The sequence below is a fragment of the Schistocerca cancellata genome, chromosome 4, assembly GCF_023864275.1.
Source record: "Schistocerca cancellata isolate TAMUIC-IGC-003103 chromosome 4, iqSchCanc2.1, whole genome shotgun sequence".
Lineage (NCBI taxonomy): Eukaryota > Metazoa > Arthropoda > Insecta > Orthoptera > Acrididae > Schistocerca > Schistocerca cancellata.
This window is the reverse complement of record NC_064629.1, coordinates 892,373,042-892,397,929: the sequence shown is the minus strand read 5'-3', so window position 1 is coordinate 892,397,929 and position 24,888 is coordinate 892,373,042. Positions and strand designations below refer to the sequence as shown.

Below are 24,888 nucleotides of genomic sequence, written 5' to 3'. Positions count from 1 at the left end.
GGCACATAGAGAAGACAGAGAACCCTCCTTTCCTTCACTCAAAGTGTGGCACATGGTTTAATCTGATAGGCACTTTCAAAACCACACACACTCCTCTGCAGAGTGAAAAATATTGTATTTAGCTTAGTGTAAGACAACCCTGAACACATTCCAACTAACGAAGATTACAGACTTTTATTCTTTTATTCTGTGTAAAAAGTTAACAGTACACATATTCTATATTTATACCATTATTTATTGTTGATATTTTGATAACACATGTAGAAATAATAATAATAATAATAATAATAACACACTACACATACATTGATTACCAAAAAGCTTTTGATAGTGTACCCCACTCATGGTTACTACAAATATTGGAAATATACAAAGTAGATCGTAAATTGATACAGTTCCTAAACATAGTGATGAATAATTGGGAAACCACATTTAATATCCAAATAAATTCAAATAATATTACATCACAGCCAATACAGATTAAGCATGGAATATACCAAGGAGACTCATTAAGTCATTTCTGGTTCTGCCTTGCTCTGAACCCACTATCCAACATGCTAAATAATACAAATTATGGATGTAATATTAGTGGAACATACCAACACAAAATCACACATTTGCTATACATGGATGATCTAAAACTACTGGCACCAACAAATCAACAACTCAACCAATTACTAAAGATAACAGAAGTATTCAGCAATGATATAAATATGGCTTTTGGAACAGACAAATGCAAGAAAAATGGCATATTCAAGGGAAAACACACTAAACAAGAAGATTACAAAGTGGATAACCACAGCGACTGCATAGAAGTGATGGAAAAAACAGATGCCTATAAATATCTAGGATACAGACAAAAAATAGGAATAGATAATACAAATATTAAAGAAGAACTAAAAGAAAAATAGAGACAAAGACTAACAAAAATACTGAAAACAGAATTGACAGCAAGAAAGAAGACAAAAGCTATAAATACTTATACTATACCAATATTGACCTACTCATTTGGAATAGTGAAATGGAGTAACACAGACCTAGAAGCACTCAATACACTTACACGATCACAATGCCACAAATATTGAATACATCACATACGTTCAGCAACAGAAAGATTCACATTAAGCAGAATGGAAGGAGGAAGGGGATTTATTGACATAAAAAACCTACATTTTGGACAGGTAGACAATTTAAGAAAATTCTTTATAGAACGAGCAGAAACTAGCAAAATACACAAAGCAATCACTCATATAAATACATCAGCTACACCATTGCAATTTCATAACCACTTCTACAACCCTTTAGATCACATAAGATCAACAGATACAAAGAAAGTAAATTGGAAAAAGAAAACACTACATGGCAAGCACCCGTATCACCTAACACAGCTACATATCGATCAAGACGCATCCAACACATGGCTAAGAAAAGGCAATATATACAGTGAGACGGAAGGATTCATGATTGCAATACAGGATCAAACAATAAACACCAGATATTACAGCAAGCATATTATTAAAGATCCCAATACCACAACAGATGAATGCAGACTTTGCAAACAACAAATAGAAACAGTAGATCACATCACAAGCAGATGTACAATACTAGCAAATACAGAATACACCAGAAGACATGACAATGTAGCAAAAATAATACATCAACAACTTGCCATTCAACATAAACTAATAAAACAACACTTTCCCACATACAAGTATGCACCACAAAATGTACTGGAGAATGATGAATACAAATTATACTGGAACAGAACCATTATAACAGATAAAACAACACCACATAACAAACCTGACATCATACTCACCAATAAAAAAAAAAATTAACCCAACTAATCGAAATATCCATACCCAATACAACAAATATACAGAAGATAACAGGAGAAAAAATTGAAAAATACATCCAACTCGCTGAGGAAGTTAAGGACATGTGACATCACGATAAAGTTGACATTATAACAATTATACTATCAACTACAGGAGTCATACCACACAATATCCACCAGTACATCAACGCAATGAGAATAGAAGCTTTCGAAATGCGGTGCTACAGAAGAATGTTGAAGATTAGGTGGGTAGATCATGTAACTAATGAGGAGGTACTGAATAGGATTGGGGAGAAGAGAAGTTTGTGGCACAACTTGACTAGAAGAAGGGATCGATTGGTAGGACATGTCCTGAGGCATCAAGGGATCACAAATTTAGCATTGGAGGGCAGTGTGGAGGGTAAAAATTGTAGAGGGAGACCAAGAGATGAATACACTAAGCAGATTCAGAAGGATGTAGGTTGTAGTAGGAACTGGGAGATGAAGGAGTTTGCACAGGATAGATTAGCATGGAGAGCTGCATCAAACCAGTCTCAGGACTGAAGACCACAACAACAACAACAACAGCAACGCAATTCAGCTACATCCAAACGTATACATACAACTGCAGAAATCTGTAATTATTGATACATGTTCAATTACCCGAAAGTTCCTAAGTACAATGTAACATATACCGTACAGTTAAAAGGAAATCTTGCTTGATCAAGGTCCGCGTCCCTTTCCGTTTTTAACCAGACATAACGTCTGAGAAAGGAAAGAAATAATAATAATAATAATAATAATAACTGTCATCATCCTAACAGGACAGGTGTGAATCTTATATCTCCACTGTTACAAATATTTGGCTGTTTCTTCCAAATATGTTCTGATATCAGAGGTGGTGGTTACAGTGGGATTCTAGAACACAGCTTTTCTTTTTTTCCCTGAACACACATAGCATTTTGTTTCTATCCTGACACGAAAATGTTACAATGACACTTGCTTCCAAACGTATCATCTGCCCACCACTCTCTGATTGACTGTGTAGAATTGGCAGCTGACACACCCCCAATCATTCCCATCACACCTCATGGTGAGCATTGACAACATTGCTGCATGAAACACGTAAGTGTGTCACTGGTCCCCATCGAGACTTTTCATCTCCTGCAAAAATGTATGTTATCGTTGAGTATTTCTTCAGTTTTAAAGTCAATTCAGTTGCGAATGCAAATGGATTCAGGCAAGCTGCAGTTTATAAAAGTAGTAGATGTTTGCATGGCACAATTTCTGTCTCCTCAACACTCCTCTCTACACACTCATCATAGTCCTCAGGTGCGCCGTGTTCTGCTCATCCTCCAACTTTCCATATTGCTTTACTTGAGCAACAGATAAACATTGATGGAAATATCTTGTAGGATACAGATCATATGGAAAGTAGCAACTAATACACAAATAAAAGACTGTAATCACTAGTCAGTCCAATTGTAGAATTTTCACTCATCCTGCAATCTAGTGGTGTCTGTTCTTACTATCTCCACAGTCGGTCTTTTTGCTGTAATGTGTTCTCATGATAACAGTTAATGACTGTTTAATATGATTTATTTCATTTGTTAAACATTTCATTGTGAGTTAATTTTCCTTCTTGTTTCATGTGAATGTCATAATCTTGTTCATAACCTGATCAAAAAGCTGATGATGATTTTCTACTATAGTCTAATACGTGTACGGAGACCGAATTGCTCATTTTGCAACCACTTGGTAACTTTCTCATAGCTAAATAAAATATCAACTCAAGTTCAGGATCAAGTAACAGTTTTTGAGGGATAAGATTTTTGCCTTTGAATATTACCTCTACTTAAAAAACAGCATTAATGTGTGTGTTCCCGGTATCCATACATGTATGAGAACTTTTATTACACATATGTTCAAATACAACAAAAGTTTGTAAGTTGATTGAATTTAATGTTATTTCCTCCTGTGTTTCACAAAATTGCCAGTTTTTAAGCAGATCATTAGATTGTTGTAGTGGCTAGTTCATAATTCCTCACCTATCCCTTGCACCAGCACTGCGATTCAAACATCACATGATTCTTCAAGCTAGGTCGATACTGCATCAAGCGCAACAGTGTATAGGGAAATTTTGAGCCTATTCAAATGCAAGTATTGTCTGATATGCCCCACCCTTTGAGACTGCTCAAAATAAATTTTTACAAAACCTCAATAGCCAAATCTTTACCTGTAAATGTAAGATGAGTCCCATATAAATCTATTCAACAATGTAAAAATGTTGGCCTCAGCAGAAATAATTTAATCTCTGAATGTAATATGATGAATTGCAGAAAAACACCTTGTCTTATAATCAGGTAAATACGTAGAGTCTGAAAGTAAAATTTAGAAATTGTGTTACATTTTATACATTTATAGTTGAAGGTAAACAGGTCTGCTTACATCAATCCAAGCCAAAGAACTGCTTTGTACTACTGTGTTATTCATTGTTGTTCATGTCTTTCAGTTGTCCAGAATGGCATCTGTCTTATGTTGGCCATAGTGAAAGAGAAGTTTCCACATTAATCAAGTTATTTAGCTCACTGAAAAGTGAACATGAAGGTCATAGTTTCAATAATGTATGCAGAGATATAAGTGATAATGAGGCCCCAGTACTTTTTCATTCTGGTCATGAGTGCTAATATGACATTTCATATTAATTTGTTCCACCTATACCTAGAGGAAAATAAAAGCATCAAAGATATTGCTGCATGTGTTTCAATAAACCAGTTGGCTCCAAAATGAAGGAAAGATGCAAAATAATCAATGTTCAGAGTGCAATGTCAGTTTGTATATTTTAACTGTTTCCAAAAGCACCTGTACATAGACAAAATTATAAGTAATTGTTTTGGTCAAACTTTAAAAATAAATATGTGTGAGCTATATTCATATGGCCATGTGTTTAATTGCTTATTAACGACTTAAAGAGAGAAAAGGAAAAAAGAAAAAATTTGACCCTGAGAAAGTCTGTTTCTGGAACCACTTTCTCCACACCACAGTGAAAGGGTTAATGCAACCTCAAGTTTTAAACAAAGAAATTGGTGTAAAAAGCAAGAACTCAACAGTTAATTCCATGGTGAATAGTTGAAAAGTACAGATTTAACTGACCATGCTACCAGAATGTTTGGATTTGGTTGTGATGAATATGTTGCTATCACTGGACAAAGGCAAATAAGATTGGGCATAGTGATAAATATATATATTATTTCCCCCCCCCCCCCCCCTCTCTCTCCAGGATCCAGTGGAAATGACTGGAAACTGCTTTCACTATAATTATGTCTAATTACTGAGTGGTTTTGGCTTTCATAGTTGCACCATCAGCATAAGAGGTCAATGACAGATTCTCTAAACATATCATAAATTATAAAAAAACTAAACTCCAAAAAATATTAATTTCCATTTGTATTTCACTACATCAGCCTGTGTACCACCAGGAAATTGGTACAGTTCTTCATTTGAGTCAGTATGCTCGTATGCTGTCTGTGAAAGTGCACTTCACAAATAGTCTTGCATACCATCACAGTATTGTTTTCTTTTGATGTTTGCTGAGAAGAAACACCACTCATTTGTTCTATGCAAGGTTATGTCTTCACCAGTTCCTGATTGAGTCAAGCTGTTGTAACCTCTAATAACTGATTTTTACTGCTATCTTTCTTTTTGACATTAACTGCATCCAGTTGCAAGCCATACATTCTGTATCTTGGATTCTCTGAAGCTCTTGATCCAAAATACTTTTGCTACCTTTGTGCTGGCTTCTTCAGTTGCTGGCTCTTTCATATGCTTTCAAGTATAACTGAAAGGTTGCTTCAGGACATGACAGAGATCATAAAGACAGCAGACATACTAATTTCTTTCATACAAAGTGCTTCAATTTACTTTGTATAATCCAAGTTTTATTAAAAGCAGTCATTAGTATTTAATGTCAAATGAATTTCAAATCTCCCTCCACCTGCCTTGAGCAGTCAGCCAACAGCTGGCATGTCGTCTTTAAAGTGCTGATGATACATGAGTGACAGTTCATGCATTCATTCATTCACATATCATATTCTGTAAATCCCAACATGAAGGAGATACATCAGGGATGGGAAATGGGTCTAGTTATACATAAACAGGCAAAAGCAACCACTGGTGACTACAAACCAAATAATGTGTCCCAGTCAGCAAGAAATAAATGAACTTTATTTATACTCAAACTGAATAAAACAAAACAGTCATTTGGACTTTAATACACATTAATTTGTACCAGTTCACTGACATTGCAATGGGGGACTTCATATGATGGCGACGTTGATGTCGCGGTATTGGTGGACAGCAATAAAGCTTGAAGATGGTCCAGGAGGGATGTCCCATTGAGGCGAAGCTCATAGCTTGTTGCGGATAGACATAGCTACCTTGCAGAGCGGGCTCCCCCACATGACACAATAACGCAGCCAGCAGAGGAGTAAGTGATAGTGCGTTGTACACAGATGGGATGCAGTTGTGGGTGATAGTGGGCACAGTATGGAGAACTCGGATGAGACATGGGGCAATGCCTCATCACGATGCAGAGTAAAGAAATCGCTGTACAATATATAGAACTTGGGACATGGCTCAGGGCATATATGTCAGCAGCCACTGTGGTGAGCACTGACGGAACATGGAGTGAAGACTCATACACAAGTCTGTGTGTATGACAGAACTGGACAATGAGAACCCTTATTGAGGAACTCCCAGTCACTATCAGCCCTATGGCTAGTCCCGTAAACTATTTCCTCCATACTACTAAGGACCTGTTACTATGTAATGATTCAGTCAAAGCATTTATATAATTTTACACAGACCATTTGTCACCTGCATATAATCTGGCAAAGTCAAGATCTGTCTGATACAATTATTTGAGTTATGTGGCATTACGTTCATGAGTCTGAGTATTCTGATAAGGTGTAGGATTAGTCATTAATGTGGCACTCTTTTACTTTGTTCTTAAGTAACTGGGAATGTTTAATTACTTGCCCAATAACCACTGATAATGTTTATAGACTTTTTCATCAAACATGAAAATTGTTCTGAAGTCTCCTTCAAGATCATACAAGTCAGAAAATGAACCAGAGGGAGAGAGAGAGAGAGAGAGAGAGAGAGAGACTAGAATTTTGGATGCAGCTGAAAACCATTCAAAGTTGAAAGGCTTCAGTAACTCAAGTGTGAGAGGTGCTTCACAGCTAGAAGTTTCTGTAAAGAAGGCTTACTCACCTATTGATGATTCCCCCAGCATGCAAGTGGAGAATGTAGCACTGTAGAATTAATTGGTTGATTCTAGTATTTGTCAAAACATAGGGAGGAAATAAACACAGGGAGGCTTTTGCGTAACAAAACTTCTATAACCCATTGAACTTTTACACTATTTTATCTTAAGGAAAGCCACAAACAGTGTTACTACCCTGATGCATATTTGTAATTGTGATGATGCACTTGGAAATACATAACAGAATAGAACTGTTGTTGTTTTTTCTCCTTTATGATGATGATGGTGGTGGTGGTGGTGGTGGTGGTGGTGGTGGTAGTGGGTGGTGATGATTATGATGATGATGATTTGCCATTTATAATCCTTCTTTACATAAATTTCACAAGGTGATGTACATTTCTGCTATTCACATGGCTATGATACTTCATTTTATTCATGTCCTTTGTTCGCAAAAGGAAAAGAATGTTTTTGATAGTTGCATAGTTACATTGACTAATGTTGTATTTTCTAACAGGTGAACCATATCCTGAATCATCTAAACAGAAGAAATTTTTTAAACCCAGCAGGTGGCCCACAGACCACGATGTATCAGGTATTTATTCCCTACACCTATGCTGTAAACATGGTTGCAATTAGTTTTTTCAGTTATGCGATTTCTTTAAATATTGATGGGGTAATGATGTAAATCTTGCCTTGTATGACAAATTGAGATAAATCCTTCTTAGTGTGATCATTTGATTTTTTTTCATAATGGAAATGTTAGGAAGAAATGAGTGTGATGGTTGGGAGCCAGCATTAATTAATTCTATAGCTACAAAGCATATGTGTGAAAGTCCATTGTTATTTAGATGATTTCATTTGAAATTATCTCCAGTCTGTGAATGTTACTCACATTCTGGGGTAGATATGTAATAACTAATGTGCAAATTACCATGCAAATGAATGTTGCATGGAGATTTGCATGTTGTTGCCAATTGGGAGGTAAATGCATATTTTAAGATGGTATGAAAAGGCATATTGTATTGATTTTGTGGCTTTAGTGTATATTTTGCAATAATATGTGTGATAGCATCATTTATTGATATGTTTATGTGAATTATGCGAAAAGTGCGGAACACAAGTAATTTTGCAAATTTGTTCAGTCTGTGAACTTGATAGTTAGCTCAAGAGCCGTACTTCACCTCAGTAGATGTTGATAGAAGACAATATACTTTGTGGCAATAAATTTAAATTGAAAAAATATCCTATTGGTGTTATACGATGTTGCAGCATACGTGTTGAGGACTGGGAAAGCAATTAAAATATTTTATCCTACCCAAAGGGTGTTTTGCCCTTGCTTTACATTGTGTGTCTGAAAATATAGTATAAAACTTCACATTGTTAATATGCTGATACAAAGTATGGGCACAGTATGAGGAATTCAGATGAGACATGCAGTAACGGCTCAGTGCGATGAAGAGTGAACGCTTCAGTGGATAGTATGGAGAACTCGGAACATGGCTCAAGTCAAAGATGTCAGCAGCCAGTGTGGCAAACACAGACACGATATGATGTGAAGATTCCTAATTCAGGAACTTTCAATCACTATCAGCGCTATGCCTGGTCTCATAAACTAACATACGGCCAGAAAGCAGTGTACTGACCACATGCCCCTCCATATCCACATCCAGTAACATGTGTGTGCTGAGGGTGACATGTCAGTCGGTTGGTACCATTCGGCCTTCATGGCCTGTTAGGAGGAATTAAGTTTTATTATCACTATGCCCCGGAGCACTAGTTGCGGTACCTCTTGCACTTCCATTGGCAAGACTTGTGCCATGTATTACTGTGGCAGCTATCAGAGATGTGGTTGACAACAAATATGGTTTGATACAGTTTGTTTGCTACACAGTTTACCCTGCATATCTGCGATTGTGCTGCCAATGGCCAGGAGAGGCTGCAGCTTGCAGTACATATCTTTCTTCATACTGGTGGCTCCCAGGGGGATACTATATATGCTAACAACAAACTATGACTAGCCATAATCTACTGAAACTGATAATTATGGTAATTACTTCTACATTAGTTCCTATGTGTATGTTAGAGGGAAAACAGATACTTCAGAAAAGGCCACTGCAGCCCCCCCCCATACTATTAACGGCTTGTTACCATGTAATACTTCAGTCAAAGCGTTTGTATAACATTACACAGACCATTGTCAGCAGTCTATATACTGGCAAAGTCAAGACCTGTCTAATACAATTATTTGAGTTTTGCAGAATTACCTTCTTGAGTCTGAGTATTCTGATAAGTTGTAGGATTAGTGATTAATGCGGCATTCTTTTACTTTGGTCTTAAATAATTGGGAATGTTCAATTTCTTGCCGCATATCCACTGACAACCTTTTATACACTTTTGTACCAGAATATGAAACTTTGTTCTGTACCCTTGAAATGGATGGCATAGTTCCCTTCAAGGTCATACAAGACAGAAAATCATTCAGAGGTAGAGAGACCATACAATGGTTGAATGTCACTGAGAAACATTCAGAGGAGAAAGACATCAGTATCTCTAGCATCAGACATGCTCCACTGCTAGAAGTTGCTGTCAAGATGGCTTAATCACCTGTTGATGATTCCCCAGGGTGCATGTGGAGAACATGGTGCTGTAGAATGAAATTGTTGGTTGTAATATTTTTCAAAACATAAGGAGAAAATGGACAAAGAGAGGTTTCTATGTAGCAAAGCATCTGTAACTGCCCCAACTTGTGCACTTCCTTATCTTCAGAGAAGTCACAAACAGTGTTAGCTACTACAATGCGTGTTTGTAATAGTGATAATGCCTTTGGTAGTACTTAACTGAATAGAACTGTAGTAGTAGTAGTAGTAGTAGTAGTAGTTGTTGTTGTTATGATGATGATTGGCAAGACTTGGTGTTCGTAATCCTAATTGAAGCAAATTGCACCATGTGGTGTTCAATGCTGTCAATCGCATGGCTATGATATTTCATTCTTTCCATTTCCTTTGTTTGCAAAAGTAAAAGAATGTTTCTGATAGTTGCATAGTTACATTGACCAGAGATGTATTTTCTAACAGATGAACCGTATGCTGAATCATCTAAACAGAAGAAATTTTACAAATCCAGCTGGTGGCCCATGGATCACGATGAATCAGGTATATATTCACTACAGCTATGCTGTAGTCATGGTTACAATTAGTTTTTGGCTTATGTGATGTCTGTAAGTATTGACAGAGTAATGCTATGAACTTTGCTTTGTATAGCCTTCAGGTAACATTTTTCTCAGATTCAGTCAAATATTATTTATACATCTGAGTGGTATTTTTTGAATGTTTTCATAATGTACATGTTAGAAAGAAATGAATGTGTAACCTAAAAAGTGGCAACTATTTATTCACAACCGATACAAAAGAGTTACATGTTTGCACCTGTTACTGTCCTTCAAAGTAGTCACCAGCATTGTGTAGAACCCATTGCCAGCGATGTGGAAGGCATAGTATACCATTAGCAGAGCCTGTTCTGTTGATGGTGCGAATAGAGCAGTCTACTGCCTGTTGAATCTCTAGAACAGTTCTGAAGCAAATGCCACAAAGTGGTTCCTTCATCTTCAGAATCAAATCAGGGTCACAAGTACTTAAGTCTGGGGAGTATGGTGGATGGTACAGTACTTCCCAGTCCCATCGAACGAACAGAGCAGCCTCAGCTTGCGCTGTATGTACCCACACATTGTCGTGCAAAATGACGGGTGGGTTGCACAGAAAATGTTGCCACATCTTTTGCAAAGCTGGTCGAAGGTGATGCTCCAAAAATGAACAGTAATACTGTGCATTGATGGTCTGACATGGAGGAATGTAATGCGTTAGGATAACACCATCACAGTTGTACACGAGAATCACCATAACTTTAGACTGCTCCATTCATATCATCAACAGATTAGGCTCTGCTAGTGGTATACTATGCCTTCCACATAACTGGCAATGGGTTCTACACAATGCTGGTGACTACTATGAAGGATAGTAACAGGTGCAAACATGTAACTCCTTTGTATTGGTTGTGAATAAATAGTTGCCACTATTTAAGTTCCAACCCCCGTATAGGGAGTCTGGATTTGCATGCAAGTGCATGTTTCATGAGTTTCTGCATGTCTGGTGATTTGGGGAGGGGAGGGGGGTAAATGAATATTTTGAATATTGCATGAATTGAGACATTTATAATGTGTATTATATCACTTTTGTGACCTATGTGTATATTTGGCAGTATCATGCATGATAGCATCTTTGATTGTTTTATTCATATGAAGTATGTCAAAAGTGCAGAACTTGAGTACTCATGCAAATGTGTTACAGTCTGTTAGTTATAGTAAGCTTAAGTACACTACTTCAGCTCAGTAGATGATGGTAGAAGTCAATATACTTCATGCCAATAAATTTAGATTGAAAAAATCCTATTTTTGTAATACGATGCAGCCTTGTATGTAATGAAGCCCAGGAAAACAATTAAAATGTTTTATCCTAACCTAAAGTGCATTACATGTTAGCCCATGCACTACATCATGTAGCTGAAATGGTAGTCTGAAATTTGATAGTGTGAATACGCAGATACAAATAAGGTAAATAGATGTCCAAAATACACAAATTGGAAAATGCTGACATTATTAAGTCATAAGCTGTCTTTTTTTCCATTTGAAGGTATTGTTAAAGACACATGTTCATGTTGCTGGATTTAGAGATATGCTGCTAGATTTATCTTGGCCCCTGAAATCTATTTTAACCAGATGGGGTACCTGGATAAATGCTGCTATCTTTCAATGTGGTAATTTTGATTAAGTTGTCAGTAAGATACCATGATTCCTAGAGATATATTGAAGTTGATAAAGCCTTACTTTCTTCTGTTGAAAAGCCTTATGTTGCAGCCTATGTTTTTTCCTTCATTTTTGTTCTGTATATTTTTGAAGTCACTAATGAAGCTTGCATTAAAGATGGGAAAGCGATATTCAAGTAAACTGATTTGAAGCAAGACCAGATTTACGTCAAATGAAATTTTGTGCATTTGCCTTTGACAGTAACAAAGTTGCAAGCCACAGGTGGCATCTCGGACAGTTATTGAAGAGGTTAAAAATCCTGTGGACAAGTAGGTGTTGCGGCTTGTAAGATAACAAATTTATTAGATAAAATTCTAATTTTGGGTTTATGAAGCTGCCAAAAAATATTTTGTGGCAAAAGTGTAAAAAAGCGAAAAAAATTTCTTCATTTATGTACGCACCTGATACTTCTTGTGACATAGAAAGTTCTTTTTCTGTGTACTGAAATGTTCTTTCTGGTAAATGCATGAGTCTCAGGAAAATTTGGAGAAATTGGTTATTGTGTACTGTTTTAGAAAAAATTAGAAATAAATATAGAACTGAATACCACATATTTTTATTGTTTTGCTACCTTATTGTTCATGTTTAATGATATGATACTGCATGAATGCATGCATGTCTTATAACTTGATAGTTAATGGAAATCCGGGCTCTATTAATAACATTATAACTAACCTAATGAGTAAAGGTGGTATCTCACTAAATAGTTCAGGTGCTGAGTGATTGATAGATACATTAAGAAGATAGATAACCCTGGTAGCTTTCAGACAAAGTCTGCCACACATTTTAATCAACTAGGAAGTTTCAAACCTGTGCACGCTCCTCTTGAGAGTGAAAAATAGATTCTGAAAGCAAAATTTTTTAACTGTGTTCATTGGTCCTAATTGTTAATATTTTTATGTATGTAATTGAAGGCAAACCTAGCATTTAACCATTTCACTGCTACACCTGTGTATGTATGAGTGGCAACAGCTGCACGTCAGGTAGTATGCCCATATATATATATATGTGTGTGCGAGTGTATACCCGTCCTTTTTTCCCCCTAAGGTAAGTCTTTCCGCTCCCGGGACTGGAATGACTCCTTACCCTCTCCCTTAAAACCCACATCCTTTCGTCTTTCCCTCTCCTTCCCTCTTTCCTGATGAGGCAACAGTTTGTTGCGAAAGCTTGAATTTTGTGTGTATGTTTGTGTTCGTTTGTGTGTCTGTCGACCTGCCAGCACTTTCATTTGGTAAGTCACATCACCTTTGTTTTTAGGTATATTTTTCCTTCGTGGAATGTTTCCTTCTATTATATATATATATATTTTTTTCAGTTTCATATGCTACACTTGTTTCAAAGGTCATCCAAGACAGAAGTTGAATCAGAAGAAGAGAGCCAGTACAATTTAGAATGTAGCTGAAAAACATTTAAAGGTGAAAGCCATCAGTACTTCAAGTGTGAGATATGCTCCACAGCTAGAAGTTTCTTTCAAGAAGGCTCACTCACCTGTTAATGGTTTCTCCAATATGCATGTGGAGAACATGGCACTGTAGCATTAAATGGTTGGATACAGTATTGGTCAACACATAGGGAGTAAACAAACACAGGGAGGCTTCTGAGTAACAAAACATTTATAATCTCCAAACCGTTTACACTATTTTCTCTTCAGGAAAGTTGCAACAGTATTAGCTACTCCAATACTCATTTGTAATTGTGGTAATGCACTAGGTCAGGGGCGGGCAAACGTTGCACGCGGCTCATGAGTGCACAGCGTTGCACATGTGCTGCTCGCGTGCAGGAGTCGACTGGGGCTGTGGCGACAGCCGGCAGGTTGCGGCAATGTAGTGCCAGGCTAAGCTGCGGACGTTGATGCGAAGTGAGCATTATGTAGTGAACATTGTATTTCAAGAAACGGAGAAGTGGAGATTTGCTATCTTTTAAAAAGTAATGGGAGAATCATTTTTTCTTTGTGCAAAAACGTGAAAATTCGAAATGTTTAATATGTGGCAGTATTCTCGCTGGTCAACGGAAGTTTAGTATTGAAGGCCATTATAATAAATTTCACAAGGACGAGTACAATTTATTGTCAGATTCTGAGCGGATGGGGAATTGACTGAGCTTAAGAAGGGTGATCTGACGATACCAGATGAATCTGTCGTAGTTGGCCGGCCGGAGTGGCCGAGCGGTTCTAGGCACTACAGTCTGGAACCGCGTGACCGCTATGGTCGCAGGTTCGAATCCTGCCTTGGGCATGGATGTGTGTGATGTCCTTAGGTTAGTTAGGTTTAAGTAGTTCTAAGTTATAGGGTACTGATGACCACAGCAGTTAAGTCCCATAGTGCTCAGAGCCATTTGAATTTGTCGTAGTTGCTGTTGTCACGAGAGATCTGCGTCTTTCTCTCGTCATGTCTCTCATCTAACTGATTTAACATTTTACGGAGCGCTGTTTTCAAGTTTTCAGGACGACAACAATAATAGCCCAGCGGTATGTGCAAGTTATAAGACTGCGCTTAATATAGCGAGAGCTGGAAAACCATTTGCTGAATTAATAAGTCTCGGTTAAGAGCAAACATCAGTGATGAAAATTGACGTTAACTGTTTGTGTTTGTCTGTATGTAGAAATTTTGATCCAGATATTAAACTTATTGTAAACGCCACCTGTGATAATTAAATAAAACGTATCGTAGGTAATAGGTACTCTTTCAAACCATGATTTCTTTCAAGCACTCCTACTAACCTTATTCATTCACTCAATAAAGCAAGCTAGGAAACAAATCGCATTACAGAGGAAGGAGCGGATAGAAGGTATGGTGGGGATGGGAGATAAGCGGGTGGCCAGCTTGCCCCTGTGTGCACGCGGAACACCTGTTAACTGCACGCGTGCAAGTGCACCGCACACGTGCAGGATTCCTGCCCGCCCCTGCACTAGGTAGTACATAACTTAATAGAACTGTTGTTGTTGTTGTTGTTGATGATGATGATGATTATGATTTTGATGAAGATTTTGATGATTTGGCTTTTATAATCCTTAGTAACAAAAATTTCACCAGGTATATTCATTTCTGCAATTCACATGGCTATGATATTTCATTCTCCTGATTTCTTTTGTTTACAAAAATAAAAGAATGCTTTTGATAGCTGCATAATTACAATGACTAATGTTGTATTGTCTAACGCAGGTGATCCATATGCTAAATCATCTACGCAGAAGAAATTTTTTAAACCCAGCAGGTGGCCCATGGACTACAATGTATCAGGTATTTATTCACTACACCTATGCTGTAAACATGGTTGGAATTAATTTTTTGCTTATGTGATTTCTGTAAATATTGACAGAGTAATGCTGTGAACTTTACGTAGTATAGCCTGGAGTTATCATTTTTCTCAAATTCAGTCAAATATTATTTATACGTCTCAGAGGGATCTTTTTTTTTCATAATGGAAATGTTATGAATAAATGAATATGAAGTTTTGGAGCCAGCATTAATTAATTCTGTAACTACAAAGTCCTTGCGTGAAATTCCCTTGTTATGTAGATGATTTTATTTCAAATTATCACCAGTCTGTACTTATTATTCTCTTTTCGGGGTATATTCACAATAACTGGAGTGCAGATTTCCTTGCAAATGAATGTTTCATGAATATTGGAATGTTGTGCTCATTTGGGGGGTTATGCATATTTTAAAGATGGCATGAATTGAGACTCTTATACAGCATAATATATCACTTTTAGGCTTTAGTGTATATTTTGTGACAATGTGTATGGTAGCATCGTTTATTGATTTGTTCATATGACTTACACCAAAAGCACAAAACATGAGTAATTTTGTGAATGTTTTAGTCTGTAAACTTGATAGTGAGCTGACTAGTTCTACTTCAGCTTGGTAAATGTCAATAGAAGTCGATGTACTTTGTGCCAATAAATTTAAATTGAAACAGGATCCTGTTATTGATATACAATATTGCCGTGTATGTGATGAAGGCCAGAAAACAATTAAAATATTTTATCATAACCTAAAGTGCATTATGCGTTTGGTCCATGTGGTACATCCTGTACCTCCAGAATGTTTTGATTTGGTTGTGATGAATATATTGCTATCACTGGACAAAGGCAAATAAGATTGGGCATAGTGATAAACAGGTTTTTTTTTTTGTTCTAATAAAACCCCATGTCATTGCAAGCATGTGTGGCAATTTTTACCCCTCTATCTACATTATTCTGTGGTTTATTAAGTTTTCAAATTTATACTGACTTTTTGATCACCCAGTACATAAACACACTCAGTTGTGTTCATTTCTGAAACTCACATGGCTATGATAATTCATTCTCTTCATTTCCATTCTTTTACAAGAGTAAAAGATAGTTGCACAATTACATTGATCAATGTTGTATTTTGTAACAGGTGAACCATACGCTGAATCATTTAAACGCAAGAAATTTTTTAGACCTGGCAGGTGGCCCACGGATCACGAAGAATCTGGTATATGTTCAATACATCTATTCTGTAGTCTTGGTAGCAATTAGTTTTCCTTCTATAAATATTGACAGGGTAGTGCTTGAACTTTGCTTCATATAACCACCAGTTATCATTTTTCTCAAATTCAGTCAAATATTATCTATACTTCCTCGTGGGATCATTTGATTTCTTTTTGTAATAAATGTGAAGTTTGGTCACCAGCATTAATTCATTCTATCAATACAAATCATATGTTTGAAAGCCCATTTTTCTTTAGTTGATTTTATTTCAAATTGTCAGTTGTCTGTGAGACTTATTCACTTTCTGAGGCAGATCTATGATAACTAATAGTCCAGATTTGCATGCAAATGCATGTTGCATGTGTGGCAATTTGAGCAGTAAATGCATATTTTGAAGACTGCTTGAATTGAAACATTTATATTGCATATTATATCACTTTCATTACCTTTGTGTTTATTTTCCAGTAACATGCATGATAGCATCTTTTATTGATTTACTCATATGAACTAAGCCAAAAGTGCAGAACATGATTAATTGTGCAAATTTGTTACAGTATCTGTGAACTTCATAGTGAGCTTAAGTACCCTACTTCAGCTCAGTAGATGTTTGTAGAAGTCAGTATTCTTTGTGTCAATAAATTCAAATTGAAAAAGGACCTTATTATTGTTATACAGTATTTGTGCATATGTGATATATGGTGTAAAATCAATTAAAATACCAGGTGGCTATAATTAAACTTTCCCCACTGAACACATAACAAGGATACTAATTAGCATATGAGTACCAAACTTGGTAGCATTAATGTCAAGGACATGGGGAAGAGAAATAATGCAGAATCAATTCAGTTGAAACACTTTTGATGTGCTGCTATGGTACATCATACCATTACATTCCGGTACCATTACTGCTACAAAAGGGGCTCTATATGGCGTCCATCAGTGTCCAGAAGAGTCTGAAAGCACAGGATTGCATTATGCACAGCAGAACGAAACATGTCTGTAGGTATGCTCGCGACCTCTCCTGATATACTACGCTTCAGATTAGCATATGTGTGAATGTTCCTGTGGTAAACTCTGTCCTTCAGGTAGCCCCACAACCAGAAATCACAGAATGAGAGATCAAGTGATTGTGACAGCCGATCATTTGGAAACATTCGGTCAATAATTTGATCATTTCCAGATGTGTTTTGGAGAAGCAGGTGAACAACATGAGTGATGTGTGATGGGGCCCCATCTTGCATGAAAAGTGTTGAGTTCAATGCATCTCTCTCCTGTAGGGCAGGTATGACATGCTGGCAAAGCATCACAGTAACACTGACCTGTCACACTGCTTGTCTTTGGTCCTTGAGTGCCAACCTGTTCAAAAAAGAATGGGCCAATGATGAACGTAGCAATGAAGCCACACCATACGGTGACATATTCGCCATACAGAAAAACTTCATGCACAGCGACTGGAGGTGAAGATCCTAACACTCAGCAATTCTGTGTGTTCACCTCACCTGTTAGATAAAAATGAGCTTCATCTGTCCGTAGGATGGTCCAGGGCAAGCCCTCGTTAACGTCGAGAAAGGGGAGAGCGAAGTCAACATATTGTTCTGCTCCTGTGATGCAAGCTGCTGCATGATATGGATCTTGTACGGATACCATTTGAGAATGGTTCGAAGCACCTTCCATATAGTGGACCACAGAATGTTCAACATTCGAGACACAGCACACACACTGCCTGCCAATTGGGAATTGCACACAGTGTTGTCTGCCATAGGAACAGGATTTCATCAACCACATATAGTCCTCCCAGAGTTTTCGCCAATCTTCGGCGGGTTCGTGCTTGGCTACCACAGGGCCACAGCCTTTGCAGCATCTTTTCCCTTCCATGCTGCATCTCTATTCTCTTGCTAATCTTTTTCCCCTCCCTTGGGGAACACATCTGGGGTGTTACTGGGAATGTTCTGCTATCCCTGAGATAAGAACAGTCTCACCACTGTTTTTCATTCCCTTTTCATTTCTTTGTTTCCCTTCTCCTCTCGTTCCTCCACTTTGGCACTTGAGGTTCTTCTTCTTCTTCTTCTTCTTCTTCTTCTTCTTCTTCTTCTTCCCTGTGCACTCCTGATGGCTGGCCCATGCATTGTGACATGTAACAGATGACTTGGTAATGCGCAATTCCCAGCTCCGGGTCTACAGGTAGGGTTTGCACATACCCCCTATTACAGGCCAGGCCCAGGGAGGAGTGATTGCCTTAGCTGCTACATTCCCAAATTGCTGATTGGTCCCTCAGTCAGGTGTTTGGGAGGTGTGACCTGAGATGTGAATAATCACCTAAGGCAGGTGCGCCTTCTTGTGAAGGGTCCCCCAAATGGAAGGAGCACACTATCGTAGATGCTGGCAATTGTGGGGGATTTTCTCACAATGAGCCGATCATCTTCACAGTTGGTGTCTATGAAATGTAAACAGAATAAGGCTGATGATTCAAAGACCCTTCCAGTTGCACCACGGTTCTTTGTGGTTTCATGTACTGAAGATGGTCACTCATTCCGTTTTTTGTTAAGAAAGGTGTTGATGCCATTGCCAGCCCTGTGAAATCCTGTTCTCATTTATCAGATGGCACTTTGCTTTTGGAGACTGCTTCTAATTCTCAAGCACAACAACTGCTTGCCATCTCACTTCTCCACGACTATCCTGTTCATGTCAAGGCCCATAGAACTCTGAATTCTTCCCGTGCTGTTATGTGCACTAGGCTGCTCGATGGTCTGACCAAGGTTGAAATCCAATCTTACCTCTCTGACCAGGGTGTCGCTGCGTCCATTGGGTGATGAAAAAGGTAGATTCCTCCTTAGTGCCCACCTGCACTCTTCTTCTCACCTTTGATAGAGTCGTGATTCCATCCCCAGACCAAAGCAGGCTATGAAATTATCACAGTCCGACCGTACATTGCGAACCCGATGCACTGCTACCAGTGTCATCATTTCAACCACACTAGAACATCGACACCCAGCCAAATGTGTAACCTGTGGAAGGCCTGCCTCCTTCTCCCCACTGTATCAACTGCACTGGCGACCATGCCACCTCCTCTTGCGATTGTCCTGTGTATCTTGATGAGCAGGCTGTCCAGGAGATCCAGGTAAAGGAAAAAGTGCCTTACCAGTCACTCGTAAATTATTGGCTAGTCCCAAACCCTGCATCTCCCCATCTGGCACTTACAGTTCTGTTCTTGTTACCTCTCGCTCCATCAAGAACATGGACACACAGATATGTGACCTCAAATTCAGCTCTGAGGTTGTGAAGTTGCCCAGTGTCGAGGTAGCATCGCCATCCCCCCATTCAGCTGTGCAACAAGCCATCAAACTCTTCCCTCTAGGGGCAAAGCCACCAGCTACACAACCAGTAGGCTGGAAAGGACATTAGGGGTACTCCCATGAAGACTTCCTACGTCTATCGAGCCAAACAACACCTGAGTCAGCGTCTGCTAACTGCAAAGGCTCGAAGAAGTTGAACAAAGGAAAACGGTCTTCTTCTTCGCTGACTTGGAGATCCTTTTTGACAGTGTTGCCACGTGATATTTTTAGCCCGGCTCGCCTCCGTGTTGCCGGTGCACACCTCCAGCCATTTTTCAGTGCTGGACTCCACAGACCGACAGCATAAGCTGAGCAAGCCCATGCTTCTGTGGACTTCATGGAGCAGGAGCCTCCTGCTTCTATGCCCTGTAGCAGTGAGCCTTTGCAGGCTGTCACTCAGCAGTCACCAAGGTGACACCTGTTCATTTCTTCCTCATCATGACTCTTCTCCAATGGAATGTTCATGGTCTTCAGTCCCACAAAGAGGATTTATGGCTGTGTTTAGCCTTGCAGCATCCTTTTGTACTCTGCCTTCAGGAAACCAAATTGTGTCCTCATGACCACATTGAGCTTTCATGTTTCTTCCCAGTTCATTTTGACCTTCTCCCTGAGGATGGAATTCCATCTCTGGGGGTGTCATGCTGCTCATATGGGCTTATGTTCATAGTTAACCCATCTCCCTGACTACCCATCTTCAAGCTGTTGCAGTTCGCCTTTTCCTTCCTCACCTGACTTTCTCCCTCTGTACCATTTATGTCCCTTTGTCATTCAGTGTCACCAGGGCAGACTTCCTTCAGCTTATTGGGCAGCTACCTCTCCCATTTCTGCTACTCAGTAACTTTAATGCGCATCATCCCCTTTGGGGTTCTCCTAGAACCTGTCAGAGTGGTGCCCTCTTGACTGAGTTTCTTAATCAACTCAACCTCTTCTGCCTTAACAATGGAGCACACACTTGCTTCAACAGCTTAACTTCCACACTACCTGCAACTTTCCCAGTAGCTGTGAACCCTTCACCACCTTGGATTTATGCAATGTCCCATGTTCACCTAGGCCTTCATTTGCTTCCTGAGGACACTATTCCAGCCTCGCTCTATTGTCTTCAGTTTCATGACCTTCACATGGAACTTCATGATAGTACCTTTTTTGTACACTGATGGCTCTCACACTGACCTTGGTGTCAGGTGTGCCTTCGTCATTGGTGCCCACATCTTTCGATAATGACTCCTGGCACACTACTCAGTATTTACAGCTGAGCTCTTTGCCCTCTATCAGGCCACGTAGTACATCCTCTGCTCAGAAACTCTCAGCACCCTTCAAAGTTTGTGTGTGTTGTACATCACCCATCCCTTAGTGCTACAGGTCCAGGAAAACTGTCACTTGCTCACTCCTGATGGAGCCACTGTGATGTTTATGTGGGTTCCTGGTCACATCAGTCTGCTAGGAAATGAGGCTGCTGATGCTGCTGCCAAACCTGCAATCCTCGTACATCAGCCCACTGGTTCTTATATTCCCTCTGATAATACCTCAGTTGCCGTCTGTCAGGAGGAGGTGTCCCTTTCGCATTGCCATTGGTTCTCCCTTCATTGGAATAAGCTCCTGATAATTAACCTCTGCCAGTGGTTTGGATGACTTTCTCTCAACCCTCAGGAGGAGGTCATTTTAAACTAGGTTGCATATTGGGCACTGCCTTTTTAGCCATCATCATTTGATAAGTGGCACTCCGCCACCACTTTGTACACATTGCACCCAACTTTTAACTGTCTGCCACTTCCTGATGGAATGCCCATTTTTTAACTGTTTATGTTTCCGCTTGGGTTTGCTGTCTGAATTATCGGCCGTTTTAGCAAATGACATGCAGGCTGTCGACTTTGTCGTACTTTTTATCCATCAAAGCAATATGGTGAAGGCCATTTAATTTTTAGTTTTGGGCCTCCGTTTCTGTATGGTGTCTTTTGTAGCCCTTTCTCTTCATCCCTCTTTTTAGCTGTCTTCTTGTATGTCAATTGGGATTGACATATAGTCGTTTTTGAACTCTTCTTTATCTTCATGTTCTAAAGTTGGGTGTGTATGACCCCATTTGTTTTTACACCCTAAAACAAAACAAACAAACAAACAACTGTAGTGCAACCCATTGTTGGCCTCTTCCCAGAGCAACACCCAGTTCTCCAGTTGATTCAAACTACATCATCATAGCAGGTAGAGAAAGAGGACACTTCCATAATGCTTTCAGCGATATTCTCAAAGTACAGCTGTAGCATTACTGCTGTTTTGGTAATAGAGATTCACCAATAATTCCCTGCTCCATTTGTCAAAGCTCAAGTCAACAAGTGCACTGTGACTGGTTAGGTGTGTGAAACTATGAGACACGATTACTGATCACGGCACCAGTTGGCCATAGTTGGATCCGGATGGTGGCACTGTGACAAATGGAAGTTATGCACCCCACACTCTGGACATTAACGCTACCAAGTTTGGTACTCGTATGGTAATTAGCTTCCATTCTATAACATGTTAAACAGGGAAAATTTAATTATAACCTCCCGGTATTGCTGCCACCTTTTACTGTGATAATTTTGATTAAGCTTTCAGTAAGGGAGCATGAATTCCTACAGATAGTGTCGGAAGGTCCATGCGGCTTTTCGCGGATGATGCTGTAGTATACAGAGCAGTTGCAGCATTAGAAAATTGCAGTGAAATGGAGGAAGATCTGCAGCGGATAGGCACTTCGTGCAGGGAGTGGCAACTGACCCTTAACATAGACAAATGTAATGTATTGAGAATAGATAGAAATAAGGATGCTTTATTGTATGATTATATGATAGCAGAACAAACACTGGTAGCAGTTACTTCTGTAAAATATCTGGGAGTATGCGTACGGAATGATTTGAAGTGGAATAATCATATAAAATTAATTGTTGGTAAGGCGGGTGCCAGGTTGAGATTCATTGGGAGAGTCCTTAGAAAATGTGGTCCACCAACAAAGGAAGTGGCTTAGAAAACACTCATTCGACCTATACTTGAGTACTGCTCATCAGTGTGGCATCCGTACCAGGTCGAGTTGACGGAGGAGATAGAGAAGATCCAAACAAGAGCGGCATGTTTCATCACAGGGTTATTTGGTAACCGTGATAGCGTTACGGAGATGTTTAGCAAACTCAAGTGGCAGACTCTGCAAGAGAGGCACTCTGCATCGTGGTGTAGCTCTCTGTCTAGGTTTTGAGAGGGTGCATTTCTGTATGAGGTATCGAATATATTGCTTCCCCCTACTTATAACTCCCAAGGAGATCACGAATGTAAAATTAGAGAGATTCGAGCGTGCACGGAAGCTTTCTGGCAGTCGTTCTTCCCGCGAACCATACACGACTGGAACAGGAAAGGGAGGTAATGACAGTGGCACGTAAAGTGTCCTCCACCACACACCATTGGGTGGCTCGGGGAGTATAAATGTAGATGTAGATGTAGATCTATCGAAGTTGACATCTATCTGCTTCATTCTATTGAAAAGTCTTAAGTTACTGCGTCCTAGGTTTTTTCCTTCTTATTTGGACTGTAGACTTTTGAAGCCACTATTGCAGTTTGCATTAAAGACGTGGAAGGGGTATTCAGGAAAACAGATGTGAAGCAAGACAAGCTTTACATCAAATCAAATTTTATGCATTTCCCTTCAGCAATAACAAAGTTCTTAGCCACAGGAGGAATCTGCCATTATCCTGTGAAGAAGTGGGTGTTGCAGCTTTTAAGGCGACAAAGATCAAATCCTGATTTTGAGCTTTGAAGGTGACAAAAATAGTTTGTGGTAGAAATGTAAAAAAGCTCTCAAATTAATCATACTTCATTCATAATTTCTTCACTTAGGCATACACTTGTCACTTCTTGTAACACAGAAAGGTCATTTTATGTGTAACTAAATGTTCTGTTGATAAACACTTGAGTGTAAGAGAAGAAAAGTGGGAGAAATTGGTGATTGTGTACTGTTTCAGATGAAAGTAGAAATAAATATAGAACTTATACTGCATACTTTTATTGTTTGGCTGCATTATTATGCATGTTTAATGATATGATATTGTATGAATGCATACAAGTTTTATGATGTAATAGTGCATGAAAATCTGGTCTCTAGTAATAACGTTGTCAAAATGAATAACTAAAGGTATTAACTCACTAAATAGTTCAGGTGCTGAGTCATTGATAGATACATAAAGGAGGCAGGGAACCCTGCTAGGTTTCAGATGGAGTCTAACACACAGTTCAGTCTGCGAGGAAGTTTCAAAACTATGCACAATCACCTGCAGAGTGAAAAACAGATTCTGAAGGCAAAATTTAATAATGCTGTTGATTGATCTAAATTGTTGCAGTTTTTACATATTTTGCTGAAGCCTAACATAGTAGAATTTGCAAAAATGTAAGGAGGAAATGGACAAAGTTTCAAAGTAACACATCATCTATAACCTCCCTGAACGGTGAACTACTTTATCTTCAGAAAAGTAACAAACAGTTTTAGCTACTTCGATGCATATTTGCAATTGTGATAATGCACTTGGTAATACTTCACTGAGTAGAACTATTGTTGTTGTTGTTGTTGTTTTTTTATGATGATGATGGTGGTGTTGATGGTGGTAATTTTGACTTTGGGTTCATAATCCTGATTTACATAAAAATCACCAGGTAGTGCTTATTTCTGTAACTTGCATGGCTATGATATTTCATTGTCTTCATTTTCTTTGACTTCAAAAGAAAAGAATGTGTTCATAGTTGTGCAGTTACTCTGACCAATGTTGTGTTTTTTAACAGCTGAGCCATATGCTGAATCATCTAGACAGAAGAAATTTTTTAAAGCTAGTAGATGTCCCAGATATCACAATGAATCAGGTATGTGTTCACTACACCTATGCTTTAGTCATGGTTGCAATTAGTATTTCAGTAAGTGATTTCTGTAAATATTGACAGGGTATTGCTGTAAGCTTTAATTTGTCTACATTGTAGCTACAGTTTTGTTAAAATGCAGTGAAATACAGTAAAACCCCATATTAATGGATCTGCTTTTAAGGAAATCCCACTTTTAAGGAATACTTTTGTTGGTCCTGGCAATAATGCCATAAAAACAGTGTTCCTGAAATTCGGTTTTAATGAATTGCACTTTCTTTTAAATACTGCTTT

General features: G+C 38.7%; 1 protein-coding gene across 1 annotated transcript in view; it reads left to right on the top strand.

The window, feature by feature from the left end:
• The window catches only part of LOC126185053 (uncharacterized), a 904,507-nt gene that overhangs the window by 530,891 nt on the left and 348,728 nt on the right, over positions 1-24,888 (top strand). Inside the window, exons 19-23 of the mRNA XM_049927811.1 lie at positions 7,597-7,674; positions 10,157-10,234; positions 15,102-15,179; positions 16,326-16,403; positions 24,523-24,600. Of these exons, the coding sequence (XP_049783768.1) occupies positions 7,597-7,674; positions 10,157-10,234; positions 15,102-15,179; positions 16,326-16,403; positions 24,523-24,600 (390 nt within the window). The remainder of the gene's footprint in view (positions 1-7,596; positions 7,675-10,156; positions 10,235-15,101; positions 15,180-16,325; positions 16,404-24,522; positions 24,601-24,888) is intronic.